At 50.3% G+C, this 27,956-nt stretch overlaps 1 protein-coding gene across 5 annotated transcripts; it reads left to right on the top strand.

Moving 5' to 3' along the window:
- Positions 1 to 6,495: 6,495 nt before the first annotated feature.
- On the top strand, positions 6,496 to 27,704 carry aip (aryl hydrocarbon receptor interacting protein). Of its 5 annotated transcripts, XM_072250239.1 has the most exons (7): positions 6,563 to 6,636; positions 6,882 to 6,973; positions 10,312 to 10,491; positions 13,482 to 13,670; positions 13,938 to 14,114; positions 25,039 to 25,180; positions 25,388 to 27,564. In XM_072250239.1, the coding sequence occupies exons 2-7, from the start codon at positions 6,950 to 6,952 to the stop codon at positions 25,588 to 25,590; spliced, it is 915 nt and encodes a 304-aa protein (XP_072106340.1). In that variant the 5' UTR covers positions 6,563 to 6,636; positions 6,882 to 6,949; the 3' UTR covers positions 25,591 to 27,564. The 5 variants fall into 5 exon arrangements, with proteins under 5 accessions (XP_072106339.1, XP_072106338.1, XP_072106341.1 ...); XM_072250238.1 differs by lacking the exon at positions 6,882 to 6,973 and having other exon boundaries at positions 6,496 to 6,636; positions 27,475 to 27,704; XM_072250237.1 differs by lacking the exon at positions 6,882 to 6,973 and having other exon boundaries at positions 6,496 to 6,636.
- The last annotated feature ends 252 nt before the right edge of the window (positions 27,705 to 27,956 follow it).

The following is a 27,956-nucleotide window of genomic DNA, read 5'->3' as shown; positions in this document are numbered from 1 at the left end:
CGCGGTTGTTTTCACGTCGGGGCAGCTGCATGGTACGTGTGCGTGCAGGCGTCTGCTGGCTCCTTGCTGTGTCGTGGTGTCTCCCGAGCCGCTGCAGTGTGCGCTGTTACGCCGCTGGCTTTGACTCGGCGCTATGTTCCGCCGTCTGGACCAGCAGAAAGATTTGCGAAGTGTTTGGATATGGAAGGTCACAGGTGCTGAACAGCTCGCTCAAAGTTTAAGCAACACACACCAAAGTTGCTGGTGAACACAGTAGGCCAGGCAGCATCTCTAGGAAGAGGTACAGTCGACGTTTCAGGACGAGACCCTTCGTCAGGACTGACTGAAGGAAGAGTGAGTAAGGGATTTGAAAGTGGGAGGGGGAGGGAGAGATCCGAAATGATAGGACAGGAGGGGGAGGGATGGAGCCAAGAGCTGGACAGGTGATTGGCAAAAGGGATATGAGAGGATCATGGGACAGGAGGTCCGGGAAGAAAGACAAGGGGAGGGACCCAGAGGATGGGCAAGGGGTATATTCAGAGGGACAGAGGGAGAAAAAGGAGAGAGAGAGAAAGAATGTGTGTATATAAATAAATAACGGATGGGGTACGAGGGGGAGGTGGGGCATTAGCGGAAGTTAGACAAGTCGATGTTCATGCCATCAGGTTGGAGGCTACCCAGACGGAATATAAGGTGTTGTTCTTAGAGAAGTGTGAGGTGGTACACTTTGGAAGGACAAACTCCAAGGCAGAGTACAAAGTAAATGGCAGGATACTTGGTAGTGTGGAGGAGCAGAGGGATCTCGGGGTACCTGTCCACAGATCCCTGAAAGTTGCCTCACAGGTAGATAAGGTAGTTAAGAAAGCTTATGGGGTGTTAGTTTTCATAAGTCGAGGGATAGAGTTTAAGAGTCGCGAGGTAATGATGCAGCTCTGTAAAACTCTGGTTAGGCCACACTTGGAGTACTGTGTCCAGTTCTGGTCACCTCACCATAGGAAGGATGTGGAAGCATTGGAAAGGGTACAGTAGTATGGATTATGATCAGAGATTAAGGGAGCTCGGGCTTTACTCTTTGGAGAGAAGGAGGATGAGAGGAGACATGATAGAGGTTTACAAGATAATAAGAGGAATAGATAGAGTGGATGGCCAGCGCCTCTTCCCCAGGGCACCACTGCTCAGTACAAGAGGACATGGCTTTAAGGTAAGGAGTGGGAAGTTCAAGGGGGATATTAGAGGAAGGTTTTTTACTCAGAGAGTGGTTGGTGCGTGGAATACACTGCCTGAGTCAGTGGTGAATGCAGATACACTAGTGAAGTTTAAGAGACTACGAGACAGGTATATGGAGGAATTTAAGGTGGGGGCTTATATGGGAAGCAGGGTTTGAGGGTCGGCACAACATTGTGGGCCGAAGGGCCTGTACTGTGCTGTACTATTCTATGTTCTATGTTTCAATCTTTTGCACTTGACTTTTTTCTTTTTTATCTTTATCCACACTTTTCTTTTATAATTTTAATCCATACTGTTTAACCCACCCTAACTATTAGTTTACAGCCCTATCCACAATTTATTAGAGCTGTTAGGGAGGGTTTAAACTGATTTGACAGGGGGTGGGCTGAGGAAGGGGGAAACAGAAATAAATCAAAGATAACGTGCAACAGAGATGATAGGAAGGACAGGCAGGAGATGAGGCATAATCACAGCCTGTGGGATGAGTTACAGGGCAATAAAGGCATGTGCAGTTAAAACAGAAAGCAACAAATACTGGACTGAGAGTGTTATATTTGACTGTACGCAGCATGAGGAATAAAATGGACGATCTTGAAAGTCAGCTACAAATTGGCAAATATGACGTTGTGGCCATCCCTGAAACTTGGCTAAAGGATGGCTGTCGCTGGGAGCTGAACGTCCAAGGATACACGGTGTATCGGAAAGATAGGTTAGTAGGCAGAGGGGGTGGTGTGGCCCCGTGTATAAAAGATATTAAATCAGTAGAAAGGGATGACATAGGATTGGAAGGTGTAGAGTCTGTATGGGTTGAGTTATGAAATGACGGGTAAAAGGACCCTAATGGCAGTTGTATACAGGCCTCCAAACAACAGCCGGGATGTGGATTACAAATGACAGCAGGAGATGGAGAAGACGTGTCAGAAAGGCAAAGTCATGATAATCGCTGGGGATTTTAACATGAAAGTGGATTGGGAAAACCTCAAGAGAGAGAGTTTGTAGAATGTCTAAGAGATGGCTTTTCAGAACAGCTTGTTGTTGAGTCCACTAGGGGATCCGCTGTACTGGATTGGGTGTTGTGCAATGATCCGGAGGTGACAAGGGAGCTTAAGGTTAAGGAACCCTTAGGGAACAGTGATCACAATATGATCGAGTTCACATTGAAATTTGAGAGGGAAAAAATAAAATCTAATGTGTCGGTATTTCAGTGGAATAAAGGAAGTTACAATGACATGAGAGGGGAACTGGCCGAAGTTGACTGGAAAGGAACACTAGCAGGAAGGACAGCAGAGCAGAAATGGCTGGAGTTTCTGTGAAAAATGAGGGAAGGGCAAGATAGATATATTCCAAATAAGAAGAAATTTTCAAATGGAAGAAGGACACTACCTTGGCTGATGAGTGAAGTCAGAGCCAAAGTAAAAGCAAAAGAGAGGGCATACAATGAAGCCAAAGCCAGTGGGAAGATAGAGGATTAGGAAGCTTTTAAAAACTTGCAGAAGGAAACTAAGAAGGTCATTAGTAAGGAAAAGATTAATTATGAAAGGAAGCTGGTGACTAATATCAAAGAAGATAATAAAAGCTTTTCTAAGTATATAAAGGGTAAAAGAGAGTTCAGGATAGATTTAGGAGAAATACAAAATTACGCTGGAGATATTGTAATGAGAGGTGCAGAGAGGGCAGAGGAACTGAATGCATATTTTGCATCAGTCTTCACAGTGGAAGACGTCTGCAGTATAACGGACATTCAAGAGTGTCAGGGAAGTTAAGTTTGTGCCGTGAAAATTACGACTGAGAAGGTGCTCAGGAAGCTTAATGGTCTGACGGTGGATAAATCTCCTGGACCAGATGGAATGCACCCTCGGGTTCTGAAGGAAGTAGCTGGAGAGATTGTGGAGGCATTAACGATGATCTTTCAAGAATCAATAGATTCTGGCATTGTACCGGATGACTGGAAAATTGCAAATGTTACTCCGCTACTTAAGAAGTGGGAGGCACCAGAAAGGAAACTATAGACCTGTTAGCCTGACATCAGTGGTTGGGAAGTTGTTGGAATCGATTGTTAGGGATAAGATTACGGAGTACCTGGAGGCACATGACAAGATAGGCCAAAGCCAGCATAGTTTCCTGAAAGGAAAATCCTGGCCGGACAAACCTACTGCAATTTTTTGAGGAAATTACAAGCAGAGTAGACAAAAGAGATGCAGTAGACATGGTGTGCTTGGATTTTCAGAAGTCCTTTGACAAGGTGCCACACATGAGGCTGCTTAGCAAGATAAGAGCGCATGGAATTACAGGGGAGTTACTAGCATGGGTGAAGCATTGGCTGGTCGGCAGAAAACAAGTCAAGTGACTCTTAATTGTCATTTCGACCGTAACTGCTGGCACAGTACACAGTAAAAACGAGACAACTTTTTTCAGGACCATGGTGCTACATGAAACAATACAAAAACTACACTGAACTACATAAAACAACACAAAACTACACTAGACTACAGACCTACCCAGGACTGCATAACGTGCACAAAACAGTGCAGGCATTACAATAAATAATAAACAAGACAATAGGCACAGTAGAGGGCGTAGGTTGGTGTCAAGCCAGGCTCTGGGTATTGAGGAGTCTGATGACTTGGGGGGAGAAACTGTTACATAGTCTGGTCGTGAGAGCCCGAATGCTTCGGCGCCTTTTGCCAGATGGCAGGAGGGGGAAGAGTTTGTATGAGGGGTACGTGGGGTCCTTCACAATGCTGTTTGCTTTACAGATGCAGCATGTGGTATAAATGTCTCCAATGGCGGGAAGAGAGACCCCGATGATCTTCTCAGCCGACCTCACTATCCGCTGCAGGGTCTTGCGATCCGAGATGGTGCAATTTCCGCACCAGGAACAGATAGTGGGAATAGAAGGATCCTATTCTGGTTGGTTGCCAGTTACCAGTGGAGTTCCACAGGGGTCGGTGTTGAGACCGCTGCTTTTTACGATGTACGTCAATGGTTTGGACTATGGGATTAATGGATTTGTGGCTAAATTTGCAGATGATACAAAGATAGGTGGAGGAGCGGGTAGTGTTGAGGAAACAGAGAACCTGCAGAGAGACTTAAGATAGTTTAGTGGAATGGGCAAAGAAGTGGCAAATGAAATACAATGTTAGAAAGTGTATGGTCATGAACTTTGGTGTCAGAAATAAAGGGGCAGACTATTATTTAGATGGGGAGAGAATTGAAAATGCAGAGATGCAAAGGGACTTGGGAGTCCTTGTGCAGGATACCCTAAAGGTTAACCTCCAGGTTGAGTCGGTGGTGAAGAAGGCGAATGCAATGTAGGCATTCATTTCTAGAGGTATAGAATATAAGAGCAGGGATGGGATGTTGAGGCTCTATAAGGCACTCGTGAGACCACACTTGCAGTATTGTGTGCAGTTTTGGGCTCCTTATTCTAGAAAGGATATACTGACATTGGAGAGGGTTAAAAGAAGATTCACAAGAATGATTCCAGGAATGAGAGGGATACCTGATGAGGAACGCCTGGCAGCTCTCGGGCTGTATTCCCTGGAGTTCAGGAGAGTGAGCGGGGGGATCTCATCGAAACATTCTGAATGTTTAAAAGGCCTGAACAGATTAGACATGGCAAAGTTATCTCCCGTGGTAGGGGATTCTAGGCCAAGAGGGCACGACTTCAGGATTGAAGGACGTCCATTTAGAACTGAGATGCAGAGAAATTACTTTAGTCAGAGGGTGGTAAATCCATGGAATTTGTTGCCATGGGAGGCTGTGGAGGGCAAGTCATTGGGTGCGTTTAAGGCAGAGATCGATAGGTTCCTGATTTGCCAGGGGATCAAAGGGTATGGGGAGAAGGCAGGGGAGTGGGGATGACAGGAAGAATTGGATCAGTCCATGACTGAATGGCGGAGCAGACTCAATGGGCCGAATGGCCTACTTCTGCTCCAGTGTCTTATGGTCTAACCCTAGTTATGCGATTTACCAGGATCCAGGCCCCATCACAGTTCAGGTGGAGCCTGTCCCATTGGTACAGATCCCTCCTTCCCCAATATCGGGCCAATTTCCCATGAATTCAGACCCACTTCTCCCACACCAATCCTTGAGCCACGCGTTTCTCTCGCTAATCTTCCTGACCCTACGCCGATCTGCACGTGGGCCCAGGTAGTAGTCCAGAGGTGACCGACTTCTTGGTTCTGCTTTTTAATTCCCTCAGCAGAACCTCTGTCCTCGATCTACCCGTGTCGTTGGTACCCACATGGGCCACGATAACTGGACCTTTCCCCTCCCACCGCAAATTCCTCTGCAGGTCAGATAAGATGTCCTGAACCCGGGCACCAGGCAGACAACCCAGCCTTTGGGATGGTCTATCCTCGCGACAGAGAAACTGTCTATTCCGGACTATATTATCTATCCGCAGTTGCCACTACATTTCTCTTCCCTCCCTCCTCTTGAATGGCTCCCTGAGCTACGGGGCCACAGATCCTTCCTACAGCCCCCACTCTCATGCACACAGGGAGCAAGAATCTCAGACCTGTTGGAGAAGCCCCAGGGCCGAGGCTCCTCCAGCACTGTCTCTTGGATCCCACTACCCACCTCACTCGCAGGCACACCCTCTTGCCCCTGACCGCAGACCGGATCTGAGGCTGCCAGGCTAATGGGTGTGAAACAGAGAATCCAGGTAACTCTCTCCCCCTCCCTGATGTGCCGCAGTGTCTGAAGCTCAGATTCCAGGTTTAAGCCCCAGTTCCTCGGGCAGCCAACACTCGCTGCAGATGTGGTCACCAGGAACCACAGTGGGGTCCACCAGCTCCCACTTATTTTTCTCGCAAACCAGCAGGAATTCTGCAGATGCTGGAAATTCAAACAACAGATCAACGTTCACCAGCAACTTTGATGTGTGTTCCCACTTATTTTCTGCTTCTTAGCTATTTAGTACTGTTTTTTCTATTACTGCCTTGTTTTATAGCTACCGCTTTGTTTAATTGCCTGAGAGGAAACTAAACAAGGGTTTCATTGTACCTTTGTATAATGGTGATAAAGATCATTCCAATTCAATTCAATCGCGCTGTTTTATTTAGTTAGCTGCAACACCCTGATCTCCAGTCTGTGGGTGCGGGGTATGAACACTTCCGGGTATGGCCGCAACGTCATCGGGCCGGGAACACCCGAAAGCGGCGGCACCCGAACCAGGGGCCCGGGAATTGCCGAACACCGCCGACGAGGCGGGTGACGAAAACTCCCGAACCGCCCCCCTCCCCCTCCCCCTCCCCCTCCCCCCGACAGCCGGAAATACCCGAGCGTCGGGCGGCCGGAAACACACGAAGGAAGGCGGCCGGCAAGATGGCGGAGCGGGCGCTGATGCTGGAGGCCGACGGTATCGTCAAGCGGATCCTGCACGTCGGCACCGGGCCGTTGCTAGACTTCGTCAATGGCACCAAGGTAAGGCGGCAGTCCCGGACGGTGGGGAGAGGCGACGGCCATGGTGGGTTGTGATGGGGTTTGGGGTGGGGGGGAAAGAACGGACAGCTCGCCGCCGCCTCCATCGCCGCCCATGCTGCGGGTCTCAGCCCGGCCCCTTCGATTGGCTGAGCCGCAAATGACGGACGTGCCGCTCTCGTTTCCCATTGGTGAAGCCTATAGCCCACCCCACCCCCGACGTCTATTCTCTGCTTTCCCATTGGCAGGCCGCTATGATTGGTTCCATCTGTGGCTGGGCTCTACTGTGATTGGTCGGATCCGTACGTTCCTCTCCATGGGATTGGCTGCCCGACCTGAGGTCTGTACTTCTGTGATTGGGCCGCAAGACGTGACGCAGCCTGCACCTCCCGGCCGGCGGGTCCGCGTTTATGATTGGCTGGTCTTGAAGGACGGCGCGCGGCTGGGATTGGTCCCCGTGAGTGCTGCGCGCCTACGATTGGTCCGAGCGGCCTGACTGGCCCGCAAATGATTGGCAATGGCGGAAGCGCGTCGTTGATTGGCCCGCCTTCCTATGGGTATGATCCTGATTGGCCCAGAATTAGGGTTTCTACCTGGGGCAAACTGATAGGATATTTATGTATTGACATATTTCCCCCGGGATCAATAAAGTATGACTATGACTACATACAGTTCAGGGGAGGCCCAACAGGCTGCAATGCCCCAATTTAGCCCTGGCCAAGTCACAGGACAATTTCCAACGGCCCATTAATCTGCCAACTGCTCCGTCTTTGGACGGTGGGAGGAAACCAGAGCACCCGGAGGAAACCCACGCGGTCACGATGGGAGAGAGGACGTACAAACTCCTTACACTCACAGTCATACTTTATTGATCCCAGGGGGGAATTGGTTTTCGTTACAGTTGCACCATAAATAATAAACAGTAATAAAACCATAAATAGTTAAATAGTAATATGTAAATTATGCCAGGAGATAAGTCCAGGACCAGCCTATTGGCTCAGGGTGTCTGACCCTCCAAGGGAGGAGTTGTAAAGTTTGACGGCCACAGGCAGGAATGACTTCCTATGACGCTCCGTGCTGCATCTCGGTGGAATGAGTCTCTGGCTGAATGTACTCCTGTGCCCACCCAGTACATTATGTAGTGGATGGGAGACATTGTCCAAGATGGCATGCAACTTAGACAGCGTCCTCTTTTCAGACACCACCGTGAGAGAGTCCAGTTCCATCCCCACAACATCACTGGCCTTACAGATGAGTTTGTTGATTCTGTTGGTGTCTGCTACCCTCAGCCTGATGCCCCAGCACACAACAGCAAACATGATCGCACTGGCCACCACAGACTCGTAGAACATCCTCAGCATCGTCCGGCAGATGTTAAAGGACCTCAGTCTCCTCAGGAAATAGAGACGGCTCTGACCCTTCTTGTAGACAGCCTCAGTGTTCTTTGACCAGTCCAGGTTATTGTCAATTCGTATCCCCAGGTATTTGTAATCCTCCACCATGTCCACACTGACCCCCTGGATGGAAACAGGGGTCACCGGTACCTTAGCTCCCCTCAGGTCTACCACCAGCTCCTTAGTCTTTCACGTTAAGCTGCAGGCAGCCCTGAAATTTGTCATCTTTACGGCAGTAGTACCATGCACTAGAGAAAATAATGTAAAATTACATATTGTACGTTACATAATCATATAACATCTACAGCACGGAAACAGGCCATCTCGGCCCTTCTAGTCCGTGCCGAACTCTTACTCTCACCTCGTCCCACCGACCCGCACTCGGCCCATAACCCTCCATTCCTTTCCTGTCCATATATCTATCCAATTTAACTTTAAACGACAACATCAAACCTGCCTCGACCACTTCTCGTTCCACACAGCTACCACTCTCTGAGTAAAGAAGTTCCCCCTCATGTTACCCCTAAACTTTTGCCCTTTAACTCTCAACTCATGTCCTCTTGTTTGAATCTCCGCCACTCTCAATGGAAAAAGCCTATCCACATCAACTCTATCTATCCCCCTCATAATTTTAAACACCTCTATCAAGTCTCCCCTCAACCTTCTATGCTCCAAAGAATAAAGACCCAACTTGTTCCACCTTTCTCTGTAACTTAGGAGATGAAACCCAGGTAACATTTTAGTAAATCTTCTCTGTACTCTCTCAATTTTTTTGACATCTTTCCTATAATTCGGTGACCAGAACTGTACACAATACTCCAAATTTGGCCTCACCAATGCCTTGTACAATTTCAACATTACATCCCAACTCCTATACTCAATGCTCTGGTTTATAAAGGCCAGCAAACCAAAAGCTTTCTTCACCACCCTTTCCACATGAGATTCCACCTTCAGGGAACTGTGCACCGTTATTCCTGGATCCCTCTGTTCTACTGCATTCTTCAATGCCCTACCATTTACCATGTATGTCCTATTTTGATTAGTCCGACCAAAATGTAGCACCTCACATTTATCAGCATTAAACTCCATCTGCCATCTTTCAGCCCACTCTTCCAACTGGCCTAAATCTCTCTGCAAGCTTTGAAAACCTACTTCATTATCTACAACTCCACCGATCTTAGTATCATCTGCGTACTTACTAATCCAATTTACCACCCCATCATCCAGATCATTAATGTATATGACAAACAACATTGGACCCAGTACAGATCCCTGAGGTACACCACTAGTCACCAGCCTCCAATCTGACAAACAGTTATCCACCACTACTCTCTGGCGTCTCCCATCCAGCCACTGCTGAATCCATTTTACTACTTCAATATTACTACCTAATGATTGAACCTTCCTAACTAACCTTCCGTGTGGAACTTTGTCAAAGGCCTTACTGAAGTCCATATAGACAACATCCACCGCAATATTATACATTATATAATCGTTAAATAGTACAGGAAGAGAGGGGCAGAAGCAGTCAGCTAGTGTTCGTGGGTTCGATGTCTGTTTGGAAATCGGACGGCGGAGGGGAAGAAGCTGTTCCTGAATCGCTGAGTGTGTGTCTTTAGGCCGCTGTACCCCCTCCCCGACGGGAGCAATGAGAAGAGGGCATGTCCTGGGTGACGGAGGCCGGCTTTCTGAGGCGTGGCCTGTTGACGATGTCCTGGACGTGGTGGAGCAGGCTGGGTCTGCAACTTTCTGCAGCTTTTTCCGATCCTGTGCAGCGGCCCCTCCCCCTGTGTCAGAATCAGGGTTATTGTCACTGGCGTGTGTCGTGAAATGTGTTAACTCAGCAGCAGCAGTTCAACGCAGTACACAATATAGAAGAAAAATTAATAATGATAACAATAAATAAATGAAAAGAAGACGCGGATGCAGCTAGTTAGGGTTTAGGGGTTAGGGGTTAGGGTTGGGGGTTAGGGTTAGAGGGTTAGGGTTTAGGGGTTAGGGTTTAGGGGTTAGGGTTAGGGGTTAGGGGTTAGGGTTAGGCTAATGCAGCTAGTTAGGGGTTAGGGTTAGAGGGTTAGGGTTTAGGGGTTAGGGGTTAAGGTTAGAGGGTTAGGGTTTAAGGGTTAGGGTTAGAGTTTAAGGGTTAGGGTTAGGGGGTTAGGGTTAGGCTAATGCAGCTAGTTAGGACGCCCTCCACCATACATGTGTAGAAATCTGCGAGTGTCCTCGGCGACACGCCAGATCTCCTCAAACTCCGCTGAGCCTCTCCCTCTGCCTCCGCCAGGCCACGTTCCACTACCAGACGATGCGGTGTGACGCGGACCGGACGCTGGTGGATGACAGCCGGGATCGGGGGAAGCCCATGGAGCTCATCATCGGGAAGCAGTTCAAACTGCCCGTCTGGGAGACCATCATCTCCTCCATGCGCCAGGGCGAGGTGTCGGAGTTCCAGTGCGACACCAAGGTACGCCCCCCTCCACGGGATCCAGTGCTCCGCTGGGTTCAGCGACAGGCCTGTGACCTCCCTCTAGATCCAGTGTCCTCTGGTTCCAGTGCGGGGGGGGGGGGGGTCACTGGCAACCCAGTGCCCATCCCTGGAACTGCACTGCCTCTGGTTCCAGTGGGTGGGGGGTTCACTGGCAACCCAGTGCCCATCCCTGGAACTGCACTGCCTCTGGGTTGGGCCCCTTCACTGGTGCAGCCACTCCTCCAAATCCAGCGGTCCCTCTACTCTGGGGGGGGATTCCTCCCCTGGCTCCAATGCCAGCCCCTTGCAAGTTTCCTCTGGTCCCCAGTGTCATCACTGGGACTTCCTCACCCCTCCAATGGATCCAATGACCCCCCCCCTCACCCCTTGGCTTCCCCTCCTCTGGATACGGTGGCATCAACCCCACCACTGGCTTAACCTTACTGACAATCCCTCACGACCTCTCTTGTTGTTGCTCTCACCTCTGGATGATGGCATCCTTGGTGCCTCTTGTCTGATACTGACACTCCTCTGGATCCAGTGATAGCCATCAGTGCTCTGGATCCAGTGCCAGGCCCCTGCCCCCTTGGGCCCAGTGGCTCTAACCCCTGGCTCCAGTTCCCAGCCTGTAGCAGTATTGTTTGTCTGTGTTCATGTTGCTCCATTTCCTCCACCACACCCTCCTCTGGATCCAGTGTCCCACCCCTGCTGATCCAGTTCCTCCCTCTGGATCCAGTGACACCCCCCGACACCACAACCTCTTCTGGATCCAGTGTTCCACCCCACTGATCCTGTTCCTCCCTCTGGATCCAGTGACATTTTAGCTGCTACAACCTCCTGTGGATCCAGTGTCCCAACTCACGGACCCCCTTCCTCCCTCTGGATCCAGTGCCATTCCCTACACCAGAATCTCCTCTGGGTCCGGTGTCTCAACTCGCGGGTTCCCTTCCTTCCTCTGGATCCAGTGCCATTTCACACACCAGAATCTCCTCTGGATCCAGTGTCCCAACTCACTGATCCCCTTCCTCCCTCTGCATCCAGTGCCATTTCCCACACCAGAATCTCCTCTGGATCCAGTGCCGATCACACGGTTTTAGTTACCTCCTCTTTGTTCTAGGTCGAGGGTCAGATCTCCTAAGCCCCACTCCATGGGATCTGGTGTTCAGCTCCTCTGGATCCAGTGTCTCCCATTCACCCATTTCCTGCGGGATCTGGTGCCTGATCCGCTCCTCCTGTCCCCAACGCATCCTCTGGATGTAGCGTACGTCCCCAGGGTGAGCCAGTGTGGCTCCCCTGTTCAGTCCCCCCCCTTTTCCCTCTGGCGCCCACAGCCTCATCCCATGACTCCACTCCATCCTCTCTCTCCAATCCCAGTGTCTGTCCCTGTGCTCCTGGTTCCTGCTTCTCTCTCTCCTCAGTCTCTTTCTCTCCCCCAGCCTCTCTCTCTCTCCTTCCCTCTCCCTCCCTATTTACCACTCCCTCCCCTCCCCCCCAAATTTTCCTCTCCTGTGTCACACCCTCTCCCTACTCTGAGCTGACCGACTTTCTCCCCGTCCCTCCAGCACGTGCTGCTGTACCCATTGGTGTCGAAGAGCCCGGTCTGACTGTCTCATAGAAACATAGAAAATAGGTGCAGGACTAGGCCATTCAGCCCTTCGAGCCTGCACCGCCATTCAGTATGATCATGGCTGATCATCCAACTCAGAACCCTGTACCTACCTTCCCTCCATACCCCCTGATCCCTTTAGCTACAAGGGCCATATCTAACTCCCTCTTAAATATAGCCAATGAACTGGCCTCAACTGTTTCCTGTGGCAGAGAATTCCACAGATTCACCACTCTCTGTGTGAAGAAGTTTTTCCTCATCTCAGTTCTAAAAGGCTTCCCCTTTATCCTCAAACTGTGACCCCTCGTTCTGGACTTCCCCAACATCGGGAACAATCTTCCTGCATCTAGCCTGTCCAATCCCTTTAGGATTTTATAAGTTTCAGTCAGATCCCCCCTCAATCTTCTAAATTCCAGCCTAGTCGATCCAGTCTTTCCTCATATGAAAGTCCTGCCATCCCAGGAATCAATCTGGTGAACCTTCTTTGTACTCCCTCTATGGCAAGGATGTCTTTCCTCAGATTAGGGGACCAAAACTGCACACAATACTCCAGGTGTGGTCTCACCAAGGCCTTGTACAACTGCAGTAGTACCTCCCTGCTCCTGTACTCGAATCCTCTTGCTATAAATGCCAGCATACCATTCACCTTTTTCACCACCTGCTGTACCTGCATGCCCACTTTCAATGACTGGTGTATAATGACACCCAGGTCACGTTGCACCTCCCCTTTTCCTAATCGGCCACCATTCAGATAATAATCTGTTTTCCTGTTTTTGCCACCAAAGTGGATAACTTCACATTTATCCACATTAAATTGCATCTGCCATGAATTTGCCCACTCACCCAACCTATCCAAGTCACCCTGCATCCTCTTAGCATCCTCCTCACAGCTAAAACTGCCACCCAGCTTCGTGTTATCCGCAAACTTGGAGATGCTGCATTTAATTCCCTCGTCCAAGTCATTAATATATATTGTAAACATTTGGGGTCCCAGCACTGAGCCTCGCGGTACCCCACTAGTCACCGCCTGCCATTCTGAAAAGGTCTCGTTTATTCCCACTCTTTGCTTCCTGTCTGCTAACCAATTCTCCATCCACATCAATACCTTACCCCCAATACCGTGTGCTTTAAGTTTGCACACTAATCTCCTGTGTGGGACCTTGTCAAAAACCTTTTGAAAATCCAAATATACCACATCCACTGGTTCTCCCCTATCCACTCTACTAGTTACATCCTCAAGAAATTCTATGAGATTCGTCAGACATGATTTTCCTTTCACAAATCCATGCTGACTTTGTCCGATCATTTCACCGCTTTCCAAATCTCTCTCTCTCTCTCTCTCTCTCTCTATCTATCTCCCTCTCTCTCTCCGTCCCCCCAGCACGTGCTGGTGTACCCGCTGGTCTCGAAGAGCCTGCGCAACATCGCGCTGGGGAAGGACCCCCTGGAGGGCCAGAGGCACTGCTGTGGGATCAGCCGAATGCACGAGCACCACTCGCTGGGCCACGCTGACCTGGACGAGCTGCAGAGCCACCCGCAGCCCCTCCTGTTCCGCATCGAGATGCTGAAGGTAGGCGAGGCGAGGTAGGGAGGGAGGGAGGGAAGAGGCTTGTGGGGGTGACGGAGGGAGCGAGAGAGGGCCGCGTATCTGCCATCCCACCCCCCACCCCGCAGCCCCTCCTGTTCCGCATCGAGATGCTGAAGGTAGGCGAGGCGAGGTAGGGAGGGAGGGAGGGAAGAGGCTTGTGGGGGTGACGGAGGGAGCGAGAGAGGGCCGCGTATCCGCCGTCCCACCGCCCCACCCCGCCGCTCACGCCTCTTTCCGTGCCGGGCGCAGGCGGAGGAGCCGGGCAGCTACGAGCAGGAAGCCTGGGCCATGTCCGACGAGGAGAAGCTGGCGGCCGTCCCTCACATCCACGAGGAGGGGAACCGACTCTTCAAGGCCGGGCGGGTGCAGGAGGCGACCAAGAAGTACCACGACGCCATCGCCTGCCTGAAGAACCTGCAGATGAAGGTGGGCTGGGGTCGCGGGGTCCGCTGCAGGGGTCGCAGGGCCGGTGTGGGGCGTTGGCATGGCGCGAGAGAGACAGGGTTTACAGACATTTGGATGAGGAAGTGGCGGGGTGGGGTAGTGAGTCTGCAGGCGGCAGGAGGGTCGGTGGAGTTGTGGAGGGTTGCCGTGGTTGACTGCGGGACGTTGACGGGACGCAGAGCCGGGCTAAGAAGTGGCAGATGCAGTTCAGCCCGGGAAGATCTGGGGAGGGCGGATTGGACGGCAGAGGACAGGGTTGACGGCAGGATTCCCAGCAGTGTGGAGGAACAGAGAGATCTCAGTCGACGTCCAGAGATCCGTCAAAGTTCCCGCGCAAGTTGAGCGGGTGGTTGAGATGGCGTTTGGTGTGTTGGCCTCCGTTAGTCGGGGGGCTGAGTTCAAGAGCGGTGAGGTGACGTTGCAGTTCTATAAAACCCTGATTCGGCCCTCGCTTGGACCATAAGACACAGGAGCAGAATTCGGCCGTCTGGCCCATCGAGTCTGCTACACCATTCAGTCTGGCCGATCCTCTTTTCACCTCCACAGCCCCAGTTCCCAGCCTTCTCACTGTAACCTTTGATGCCCTGTCCAATCATGAACCTATCAATCTCTGCCTTAAATACACCCAACGAACTGGCCTCCACAGCTGCATGTGACAACTAATCCCACAAATTCACCACCCTCTCCGCATCTCTGCTTTGAAAGGGCGCCCCTCTATCCTGAGGCTGTGCCCTCTTGTCCTAGACTCCCCCACCACGGGAAACATCCTTTCCACGTCTACTCTGTCTAGGTCTTTCAACATTTGAAAGGTTTCAATGAGTTCCCATATAACCATGTAACAAATTACAGCACGGAAACAGGCCATCTCGGCCCTCCTAGTCCGTGCCGAACTCTTACCCTCACCTAGTCCCACCGACCCGCACTTGGCCCATAACCCTCCATTCCTTTCCTGTCCGTATATCTATCCAATTTAACTTTAAACGACAACATTGAACCTGCCTCGACCACTTCTGCTGGAAGCTCGTTCCACACAGCTACCACTCTCTGAGTAAAGAAGTTCCCCCTCATGTTACCCCTAAACTTTTGCCCTTTAACTCTCAACCCATGTCCTCTTGTTTGAATCTCCCCCACTCTCAATGGAAAAAGCCTATCCACATCAACTCTATCTATCCCCCTCATAATTTTAAACACCTCTATCAAGTCCCCCCTCGACCTTCTACGTTCCAAAGAATAAAGACCCAACTTGTTCCACCTTTCTCTGCAACTTAGGAGATGAAACCCAGGCAACATTTTAGTAAACCTCCTCTGTACTCTCTCAATTTTATTGACATCTTTCCTATAATTCGGTGACCAGAACTGCACACAATACTCCCCCCTCTCACCCTTCTGAGTTCAAGTGAGTTCAGACCCAGAGCCATCGAATGTTCCTGGTATGATAACCCTTTCATTCCTGGAATCAATAGACAATAGGTGCAGGAGTAGGCCATTCAGCCCTTCGAGCCAGCACCGCCATTCACTGTGATCATGGCTGATCATCCACAATCAGTATCCAGTTCCTGCCTTATCCCCATAACCTTTGATTCCACTATCTTTAAGAGCTCTATCCATCTCTTTCTTGAAAGCATCCAGAGACTTGGCCTCCACAGCCTTCTGGGGCAGAGCATTCCATCTATCCACCACTCTCTGGGTGAAAAAGTTTTTCAACTCCGTTCTAAATGGCCGACCCCTTATTCTTAAACTGTGGCCTCTGGTTCTGGACTCACCCATCAGCGGGAACATGCTCCCTGCCTGCAGCGTGTCCAATCCCTTAATAATCTTATTATGTTTCAATAAGATCCCCTCTCAGCCTCCTAAATTCCAGTGTATACAAGCCCAGTCGCTCCAATCTTTCAACATATGACAGTCCCGCCATCCCGGGAATTAACCTCGACAACCTATGCTGCACTCCCTCAATAGCAAGAATGTCCTTCCTCAAATTTGGAGACCAAAACTGCACACAGTACTCCAGGTGCGGTCTCACCAGGACCCTGTACAGCTGCAGAAGGACCTCTTTGCTCTTATACTCAATTCCCCTTGTTATGAAGGCCAGCATGCCATTAGCTTTCTTCACTGCCTGCTGTACCTGCATGCTTGCTTTCAGTGACTGATGTACAAGATCACCTAGATCTCGTTGTACTTCCCCTTTTCCTGATTTGACTCCATTTAGATAATAACCTGCCTTCCCGTTCTTACCACCAAAGTGGATAATCTCACTTTTATCCACATTAAACTGCATCTGCCCCCTCACCCAGCCTGTCCAAGTCACCCTGCATTCTCATAACATCCTCCTCACATTTCACACTGCCGCCCAGCTTTGTGTCATCAGCAAATTTGCTAATGTTACTTTTAATTCCCTCATCTAAATCATTTATATTGTAAACAGCTGCGATCCCAGCACTGAACCCTGCGGTACCCCACTGGTCACCGCCTGCCATTCCGAAAGGGACCCGTTAATCGCTACTCTTTGTTTTCTGTCAGCCAGCCAATTTTCAATCCATGTCAGTACTCTGCCCCCAATACCATGTGCCCTAATTTTGCCATCTAATCTCCTATGTGGGACTTTATGAAAGGCTTTCTGAAAGTCCAGGTACACAACATCCACTGGCTCTCCCTTGTCCATTTTCATAGTTACATCCTCAAAAAATTCCAGAAGATTAGTCAAGCACGATTTCCCCTTCGTAAATCCATGCTGACTCGGAGTGATCCTGTTACTGCTATCCAGATGTGTCGTAATTTCATCTTTTATAATTGACTCCAGCATCTTTCCCACCACCGACGTCGGGCTAACCGGTCTATAATTCCCTGTTTTCTCTCTTCCTCCCTTTTTGAGAGGGACAGCGTTAGCCACCCTCCAATCCACAGGAACTGATCCTGGATCTAGAGAACATTGGAAAATGATTACCAATGTGTCCACGATTTCTAAAGCCGCCTCCTTTAAGTACCCTGGGATGCGGACCATCAGGTCCCGGGGACTTACCAGCCTTCAGACTCAACAGTCTATCCAACACCATTTCCTGCCTAATATAAATTTCCCTCAGTTCATCCATTACCCTAGGTCCTTTGGCCACTATTACATCTGGGAGATTGTTTGTGTCTTCCCTAGTGAAGACAGATCCAAAGTACCTGATCAACTCGTCTGCCATTTCCTCGTTCCCCGTAATAAATTCACCCATTTCTGTCTTCAAGGGCCCAATTTTGGCCTTAACTATTTTTTTCCTTTTCACATACCTAAAGAAGCTTTTACAGTCGTCCTTTATATTCTTGGCTAGTTTACCTTCGTACCTCATTTTCTCTCCGTGTATTGCCTTTTTAATTACCTTCTGTTGCTCTTTAAAAGTTTCCAATCCTCCGGCTTCCCACTCGTCTTTGCTATGTTATACTTCCCTTGTCAGCCACGGCCTCCCCTGACTCCCCTTAGGATCTTTCTTCCTCTTTGGAACGAACTGATCCTGCACCTTCCGCATTATTCCAGAAACACGTGCCATCGCTGTTCCACTGCCATCCCTGCTAGGATATTGTTCCATTGAACTTTGGCCAGCTCCTCCCTCACAGCACCATAGTTCCCTTTGTTCAACTGTAATACTGACACTTCCGAGTTTCCCTTCTCCCTCTCAAATTGTAGATTAAAACTTATCGTATTATGGTCACTACCTCCTAATGGCTACTTTACCTTGAGGTCCCTGATCAAATCCGGTTCATTGCACAACACTAAATCTAGAATTGCGTTCTCTCTGGTAGGCTCCAGTACAAGCTGTTCTAAGAATCCATCTCGGAGGGACTCCACAAACTCCCTTTCTTGGGGTCCAGTACCAATCTGATTCCTCCAGTCTACCTGCATGTCGAAATCCCCCATAACAACTGTAGCAATACCTTTGCGACATGCCAACTTTAACTCTTGATTCAACTTACACCCTACATCCAGACTACTGTTTGGGGACCTGTAGATAACTCCCATTCGGGTCTTTCTATTCCTTAGAATTTCTCAGTTCTATCCATACTGACTCTACGTCTCCTGATTCTATGTCCCCCCTCGCAAGGGACTGAATATCATTCCTCACCAACAGAGCAACCCCACCCCCCCCTCTGCCCATCAGTCTGTCCTTTCGATAGGACGTATATCCTTGAATATTCATTTTCCGGGCCCTGTCCACTTGAAGCCATGTCTCTGTTATTCCCACAACATCACACTTACCAATTTCCAACTGAGCCTCAAGCTTGTCCACTTTATTTCTTATACTCGGTGCATTCATACTTTTAATTCATTACTCCCCTCACCTCCCATATCAATTCCTATTTCACTTGGCCATACTGTACGATCCCTTCTTGAGCTTCCTGCTCTGTTGATTCTGCTGTATTTCTTAACTTTTCTTAATCTCACTTTCCCTTTATCTCCATCCGTATGTTTCCAGTTCCTCCCTTCCCCTCCACTACTTAGTTTAAACACACCCGTGTTGCAGAGGCAAACCTGTCTGCCAGAATGCTGGTGCCCCGCTTATTAAGGTGCAACCCATCCCTTTTGTACAATTCATCCTTACCCCGAAACATACCCCAGTGGTCCAAGAATATAAATCCTTGCTTCCTGCGCCAGTTCCTCAGCCACACATTCAGATCCATTATCTCCCTGTTCTTGCCCACTCCAGCACGGGGAACTGGAAGCAAACCGGAGATAACCACCCTGGAAGTCCTGCTTTTCAGCCTTCTTCCGAGTTCTCTGAAGTCGTGCTGTAGAATGTCTTTCCCGTTCTTCCCCACATCATTTGTGCCGACATGCACCACCACTTCCGGGTATTCACCATCAATCTTGAGGATTCCCTGCAATCGGTCCGTGACATCCTGGATCCCGGCACCAGGGAGGCGACACAAATTAGAGGGGGTGCAGAGGAGATTCACCAGGATGCTGCCTGGATTAGAGAGGGTGCAGAGAAGATTGACCAGGACGCTGTCTGGATTAGAGAGGGTGCAGAGGAGATTGACCAGGACGCTGCCTGGATTAGAGAGGGTGCAGAGGAGATTGACCAGGACGCTGTCTGGATTAGAGAGGGTGCAGAGGAGATTGACCAGGACACTGCCTGGATTAGAGAGGGTGCAGAGGAGATTGACCGGGACGCTGTCTGGATTAGAGAGGGTGCAGAGGAGATTGACCAGGATGCTGCCTGGATTAGAGAGGGTGCAGAGGAGATTGACCAGGACGCTGTCTGGATTAGAGAGGGTGCAGAGGAGATTGACCAGGACGCTGCCTGGATTAGAGAGGGTGCAGAGGAGATTGACCGGGATGCTGCCTGGATTAGAGAGGGTGCAGAGGAGATTGACCAGGACACTGCCTGGATTAGAGAGGGTGCAGAGGAGATTGACCGGGACGCTGCCTGGATTAGAGAGGGTGCAGAGGAGATTGACCAGGACGCTGCCTGGATTCGAGAGGGTGCAGAGGGGATTGACCGGGACGCTGCCTGGATTAGAGAGGGTGCAGAGGGGATTGACCGGGACGCTGCCTGGATTAGAGAGGGTGCAGAGGGGATTGACCGGGACGCTGCCTGGATTAGAGAGGGTGCAGAGGGGATTGACCGGGACGCTGCCTGGATTAGAGAGGGTGCAGAGGGGATTGACCGGGACGCTGCCTGGATTAGAGAGGGTGCAGAGGGGATTGACCGGGACGCTGCCTGGATTAGAGAGGGTGCAGAGGAGATTGACCGGGACGCTGCCTGGATTACAGAGGGTGCAGAGCAGATCGACCGGGACGCTGCCTGGATTAGAGAGGGTGCAGAGGAGATTGACCGGGACGCTGCCTGGATTACAGAGGGTGCAGAGGAGATTGACCAGGACGCTGCCTGGATTAGAGAGGGTGCAGAGGAGATTGACCAGGACGCTGCCTGGATTACAGAGGGTGCAGAGCAGATTGACCAGGATGCTGCCTGGATTGGGGAGCATGCCTTATGAGAACAGATTGAGTGAACTTGGCCTTTTCTCCTTGGAGCGACGGAGGATGAGAGGTGACCTGATAGAGGTGTATAAGATGATGAGAGGCATTGATTGTGGGGATAGTCAGAGGCTTTTCCCCAGGGCTGAAATGGCTAGCAGAAGAGGGGGTAGTTTTAGGTGCTGGGGAGTAGGTACAGAGGAGATGTCAGGGGTAAGATTTTTACGCAGAGAGTGGTGAGTGTGTGGAATGGGCTGCCAGCAACGATGGTGGAGATGGATACAATAGGGTCTTTTAAGGGACTCCTGGACAGGTACACGGAGCTTAGAAAAATAGAGGGCTGTGGGTAACCCTAGGATGAACTGGCACCTTCTCGGTGCAGGAGGTTTTGATGGGGCAGAATTTGTCCACTGCAGGAGGGTTTTTTTTAATCAACATGGAGACAGTCCAGTGGGAGGAGGGAGCCAGACTGGACAGGGTGACTGGCCTCTCTCAGTGAGTGAGCTGTGACCTCGTCGATAGCTGGAGATGAGGATAAGCGTTGACCCTGCAGAGGGTTTCACATTGGGAGCGGGGAAAATGACAAGAACATCGGACGGGAACTCGGGAGAGTTTATTAGGATCCAGTGTTTCTGGACAAGTCCACAGAGTACAGGGCAGGCTCAGAGAGGGCAGCGTCAAACCACTCCTGTAGAGAAATTTGCCAAGGACAATCACGGTCATGGAAAGACTGTGATCGCCTATGTCACGCAACACAGCACATAATGATGTCACGCGACGCAGCACAATGATGTCACACGACGCACATAATGATGTCACATGTCGCACATAATGATGTCACACGACGCAAATAATGATGTCACGTCGCAGCACATAATTATGTAACAACGCAGCACGTCACACGACGCAGCACATAATGATGTCATATGACGCAGCACATAATGTCACACGACGCACATAATGATGTCACACGACGCACATAATGATGTAACAACGCAGCATGTCACACGACACAGCACATAAAGGTGCTGAGGAAGAGGATTTCTTGGAATGTACGCGGGATGGTTTTTTGAACCAACATGTTGAGGAACCGACTAGCGAGCAGGCTATTCTGGACTGGTTATTGAGCAATGAGGAAGGGTTAATTAGCAATCTTGTCGTGAGAGGCCCCTTGGGTAAGAGTGACCATAATGTGGTGGAATTCTTCATTAAGATGGAGAGTGACATAGTTAATTCAGAAACAAAGGTTCTGAACTTAAAGAGGGGTAACTTTGAAGGTATGAGATGTGAATTAGCTAAGATAGACTGGCAAATGACACTTAAAGGATTGACGGTGGATATGCAATGGCAAGCATTTAAAGGTTGCATGGATGAACTGCAACAATTGTTCATCCCAGTTTGGCAAAAGAATAAATCAAGGAAGGTAGTGCAACCGTGGCTGACAAGAGAAATTAGGGATAGTATCAATTCCAAAGAAGAAACATACAAATTAGCCAGAAAAGTGGCTCACCTGAGGACTGGGAGAAATTCAGAGTCCAGCAGAGGAGGACAAAGGGCTTAATTAGGAAGGGGAAAAAAGATTATGAGAGAAAACTGGCAGGGAACATAAAAACTGACTGTAAAAGCTTTTATAGATATGTAAAAAGGAAAAGACTGGTAAAGACAAATGTAGGTCCCCTACAGACAGAAACAGGTGAATTGATTATGGGGAGCAAGGACATGGCAGACCAATTGAATAATTACTTTGGTTCTGTCTTCACTAAGGAGGACATAAATAATCTTCCAGAAATAGTAGGGGACAGAGGGTCCAGTGAGATGGAGGAACTGAGCGAAATACATGTTAGTAGGGAAGTGGTGTTAGATAAATTGAAGGGATTGAAGGCAGATAAATCCCCAGGGCCAGATGGTCTGCATCCCAGGGTGCTTAAGGAAGTAGCCCAAGAAATAGTGGATGCATTAGTGATAATTTTTCAAAACTCGTTAGATTCTGGACTAGAGACTGAGGATTGGAGGATGGCTAATGTAACTCCACTTTTTAAAAAAGGAGGGAGAGAGAAACCGGGGAATTATAGACCGGTTAGCCTAACGTCGGTGGTGGGGAAAGTGCTGGAGTCAGTTATCAAGGATGTGATAACAGCACATTTGGAAAGCGGTGAAATGATCGGACAAAGTCAGCATGGATTTGTGAAAGGAAAATCATGTCTGACGAATCTCATAGAATTTCTTGAGGATGTAACTAGTAGAGTGGGTAGGGGAGAACCAGTGGATGTGGTATATTTGGATTTTCAGAAGGCTTTTGACAAGGTTCCACACAGGAGATTAGTGTGCAAACTTAAATCACACGGTATTGGGGGTAAGGTATTGATGTGGATAGAGAATTGGTTGGCAGACAGGAAGCAAAGAGTGGGAATAAACGGGACCTTTTCAGAATGGCAGGCGGTGACTAGTGGGGTACCGCAAGGCTCAGTGCTGGGACCCCAGTTGTTTACAATATACATTAATGACTTGGATGAGGGAATTAAATGCAGCATCTCCAAGTTTGCGGATGACACAAAGCTGGGCGGCAGTGTTAGCTGTGAGGAGGATGCTGAGAGGATGCAGGGTGACTTGGATAGGTTGGGTGAGTGGGCAAATTCATGGCAGATGCAATTTAATGTGGATAAATGTGAAGTTATCCACTTTGGTGGCAAAAATAGGAAAACAGATTATTATCTGAATGGTGGCCGATTAGGAAAAGGGGAGGTGCAACGAGACCTGGGTGTCATTATACACCAGTCATTGAAAGTGGGCATGCAGGTACAGCAGGCGGTGAAAAAGGCGAATGGTATGCTGGCATTTATAGCGAGAGGATTCGAGTACAGGAGCAGGGAGGTACTACTGCAGTTGTACAAGGCCTTGGTGAGACCACACCTGGAGTATTGTGTGCAGTTTTGGTCCCCTAATCTGAGGAAAGACATCCTTGCCATAGTGGGAGTACAGAGAAGGTTCACCAGATTGATTCCTGGGATGGCAGGACTTTCATATGAAGAAAGACTGGATGAACTGGGCTTGTACTCGTTGGAATTTAGAAGATTGAGGGGGGATCTGATCGAAACGTATAAAATCCTAAAGGGATTGGACAGGCTAGATGCAGGAAGATTGTTCCCGATGTTGGGGAAGTCCAGAACGAGGGGTCACAGTCTGAGGATAGAGGGGAAGCCTTTTAGGACCGAGATGAGGAAAAACTTCTTCACATAGAGAGTGGTGAATCTGTGGAATTCTCTGCCGCAGGAAACAGTTGAGGCCAGTTCATTGGCTATATTTAAGAGAGAGTTAGATATGGCCCTTGTGGCTAAAGGGATCAGGGCGTATGGAGGGAAGGCTGGTACAGGGTTCTGAGTTGGATGATCAGCCATGATCATACTGAATGGCGGTGCAGGCTCGAAGGGCCGAATGGCCTGCTCCTGCACCTATTTTCTATGTATGTTTCTATAAGGATGTCATACGACGCAGCACAATGATGTCACGACGCAGCACATAACGATGATGTCACACGACGCAGCACATGATGTCGTGATGCAGCACATGATGTCATGATGCAGCACATGATGTCACACAACAGCACATGATGTCACACAACACAGCACATGATGTCACACAACACAGCACATGATGTCACACGACGCAGCACATGATGTCACACAACACAGCACATGATGATGAGGAGGAGGAATTTCTTTCGCCAGAGGCTGGTGAATCTGTGAAACTCGTTGCCACAGGCAGCTCTGATGGCCAGTTCATTGGGTATATCGAAGGCAGAGGTTGATAGATTCTTGTTTGGTCAGAGTATGAAGGGAAACGGGTAGAAGGCAGGAGATTGGGGGCCGAGAGGGAAAATGGCTCAGCCGTGATGAACTGGGGGAGCAGACTCGACAGGCCGAATGGCCGAATTCTGCTCCCGTACCTTCTGGTCTGATGATAAACAGGGTTAATGCAAGCAGGCTTTTTCCTTCGTGTTGGGTGAGAGCATAGTCACGGGTTAAGGGTGAACGGAGAAATATTTCTTTCCTCATCAATCTCTTTATTAATTAAAAGAAAGTACATATATACAAGCAAGAGGAGGATTAGCTCCAATATCTATATCGATAACAATACATATAAAAGGTAAAATAAACATTATCAAGATCATAAGTAGTATTAATCTAATAGTATATAATAAAAGATAAGATAATCAATTCTCTTATTTCATAAAAAAAAGAGATAAAGGAACTTCTATAATTTTTATATATATATAAAAAAACGCTATTCTCTATAAAGAAAAACAATTTTAAAAAAAGAAAAAGAAAAGAAAAGAAGGGGCTGGGCAGCCCACACTGAGAGTAAAAGCAAGAAAAAAGAAACATTTTCTGATCAAATCCAAAGTTTCGAGAAAGTAACAGAAAGAGCAGTAAATCAAACCATATGAAAATATTGAATAAAAGGTCGCCAGGTTTCTTCAAATTTAGAGGATGTATCAAATGTCCGACTTCCTATTTTCTCGAAACTTAAGACAGGACATAACGGAGGAAAGCCATTATAGGTATAATTTATAAATGGTTATTGAATTTGAGAAATGTATCTAATGATAAAATTAAAGGTGCGTGGGAATTGGAATTTCGAGAGTCACTTTCAGATAATGGGATAAAAGTTTTCATTTGGTAAATACCTCATCTGTTTGTGCCTGTGATTCCTTGATACAGTTCAAGGTAGTACACTGGGCACACGTGTCAAAGGATAAATGTTAAATGGAAGGATGGAGAAATTTTCAAGGGGGGAGGCTTCACTCAGCGGACGGCGAGCGTGTGGAACAAGCTGCCCGCGGAGGGTGGGGGCGGGGCCACGACCCGGCCGTGGGACGGTGGGAGTGGGATGGCACACACCAGATGGGCCGAAGGGCCCTTCTCAGAGCTGGGACGCTGTGTAATTCCCACACAGGAGCGGCCGGGAGACGAGCAGTGGTTGGCCCTCGACGCGATGATTACCCCACTTCTCCTCAACTACTGTCAGTGCAAGATGGTGTCCGAGGAGTACTACGAAGTGATTGAGCACTGCACGGCCATCCTCAACAAGTACGAAGGTAGGTGAGGGGCGGGACCAGACAGTGAGGGGAGGGGGGAGGAGGGAGCAGAGGCCCTGTACTCCAACCTTCCCCAGACAACGTCAAGGCCCACGTCAGTGGTGGAGGGGAGGGACAGTGAAGACTGAGTGTTGAGGGAGGAGAGGAAAGGGACGAGAGAGCCTGTGCGCGCCCCCCTCTCACCCTCTCCCGCCCTCCACCCCCCAGACAACGTCAAGGCCTACTTCAAGCGAGGGAAGGCGCAGGGCGCGGTGTGGAACGAGGTGGAGGCCCGGAAGGACCTGTCCAAGGCAGCCATGCTGGACCCGAGCCTGGCGTCCCTGGTGAGCCGCGAGCTCCGACAGATCGAGGAGAAGATCAGAAAGAAGGAACAGGAGGAGAAATCCCGCTACCGGACCCTCTTTCAGTGACCCCCGAACCTCGCCGAGAGACCGGCCCCTCCTCCAACGCATCCCCTCCACCCCCCCCCCCCCACCCGCACACCACCCAGATAAATGCTCTGTCTGGGCCCATCTGCTCCCCATCTCTCACCGCGTCACATTCCACAGACTACGTGTGTGATGCGACGGTGCGGAAGGAGATTCACTCTGTGTCTGACCCCGGGAGTGTGTGATGGGACGGTGCGGAGGGAGATTCACTCTGTGTCTGACCCCGGGAGTGTGTGATGCGACGGTGCGGAAGGAGATTCACTCTGTGTCTGACCCCGGGAGTGTGTGATGGGACGGTGCGGAGGGAGATTCACTCTGTGTCTGACCCCGGGAGTGTGTGATGGGACGGTGTGGAGGGAGATTCGCTCTGTGTCTGACCCCGGGAGTGTGTGATGGGACGGTGCGGAGGGAGATTCACTCAGTGTCTGACCCCGGGAGTGTGTGATGGGACGGTGTGGAGGGAGATTCACTCTGTGTCTGACTCCGGGAGTGTGTGATGGGACGGTGCGGAGGGAGATTAACTCTGTGTCTGACCCCTGGAGTGTGTGACGGGACGGTGCGGAGGGAGATTCACTCTGTGTCTGACCCCGGGAGTGTGTGACGGGACGGTGTGGAGGGAGATTCACCCCGTGTCTGACCCCGGGAGTGTGTGATGGGACGGTGCGGAGGGAGATTCACTCTGTGTCTGGCCGCAGGAGTGTGTGATGGGACGGTGTGGAGGGAGATTCACTCTGTGTCTGACCCCGGGAGTGTGAGATGGGACGGTGCGGAGGGAGATTCACTCTGTGTCTGATCCTGGGAGTGTGTGATGGGACGGTGGGGAGGGAGATTCACTCTGTGCCTGACCCCGGGAGTGTGTGACGGGACGGTGTGGAGGGAGATTCACTCTGCGTCTGACCCCGGGAGTGTGTGATGGGACGGTGCGGAGGGAGATTCACTCTGTGCCTGACCCCGGGAGTGTGTGATGGGACGGTGCGGAGGGAGATTCACTCTGTGTCTGACCCCGGGAGTGTGTGATGGGACGGTGTGGAGGGAGATTCACTCTGTGTCTGACCCCGGGAGTGTGTGATGGGACGGTGCGGAGGGAGATTAACTCTGTGTCTGACCCCTGGAGTGTGTGACGGGACGGTGCGGAGGGAGATTCACTCTGTGTCTGACCCCGGGAGTGTGTGACGGGACGGTGTGGAGGGAGATTCACCCTGTGTCTGACCCCGGGAGTGTGTGATGGGACGGTGCGGAGGGAGATTCACTCTGTGTCTGGCCGCAGGAGTGTGTGATGGGACGGGGTGGAGGGAGATTCACTCTGTGTCTGACCCCGGGAGTGTGAGATGGGACGGTGCCGAGGGAGATTCACTCTGTGTCTGATCCTGGGAGTGTGTGATGGGACGTTGTGGAGGGAGATTCGCTCTGTGTCTGATCCCGGGAGTGTGTGACGGGACGGGGTGGAGGGAGATTCACTCTGTGTCTGACCCCGGGAGTGTGAGATGGGACGGTGCCGAGGGAGATTCACTCTGTGTCTGATCCTGGGAGTGTGTGATGGGACGGTGCGGAGGGAGATTCACTCTGTGTCTGACCCCGGGAGTGTGTGATGGGACGGTGCGGAGGGAGATTCACTCTGTGTCTGACCCCGGGCGTGTGTGATCGGATGGTGCGGAGGGAGCCTCTCAGGGCTTTACCTTGCCGACTGGGTGTTTGGTGGCGAGGAGTGAGGGAGGGTGGGGGCTGTTGGGTTACATCGCCTACGTTTTGCAAAGAGCATCGATTCATTGTTATAAACATTATTTTCTGGCCCGGTTTTACCCTCATTGACTGTACATATATATTCCATTAAAATTATACTTCCTGCTCATATCTCCTCCCATTAAGTACTCTGCCAAACCGAGGACACTGTCTGTTTGGTGCGTCTGGTCTCTGCTGTGGCTGCCGGGGGCCGACGGGGAAGGCGAGGGGCAGAGAGTGTGGATTCACCCCTTTCACACACAGAAACACTGGAGCAACCCGGCAGCTCAGGCTGCATCCCTGGAGAAGGATAGACGGTGAACGTTTCGGGCAGGGACGGGAAAGGAAGGGGGGAGAAAGGGGAGGAGGTCGAGCTCGGTTTATGGGGGCAGCCAGGTGCGCGGGAACGGTCGGGGGTTGGAGAGGGAGGAATCTGATCGGAGAGGAGGGAGGGAAGGAGCGGGGGCCCAGAGGCAGGTGAGGGGCGAGTGGGGAATAGAAGAAGGAGGAGGGGGGAGTGGATAATTACCAGAAGGAGAAATCGATGGATGTTCATGCTACCCAGACAGAGTACAAGCTATTCCCCTTCTCGTATTCCATCTCTCATCATCATCATCATCATCAGGTGC

Source organism: Mobula birostris, unplaced genomic scaffold (genome assembly GCF_030028105.1).
Source record: "Mobula birostris isolate sMobBir1 unplaced genomic scaffold, sMobBir1.hap1 scaffold_2383, whole genome shotgun sequence".
Lineage (NCBI taxonomy): Eukaryota > Metazoa > Chordata > Chondrichthyes > Myliobatiformes > Myliobatidae > Mobula > Mobula birostris.
This window is presented reverse-complemented; position numbering and strand designations above follow the sequence as displayed.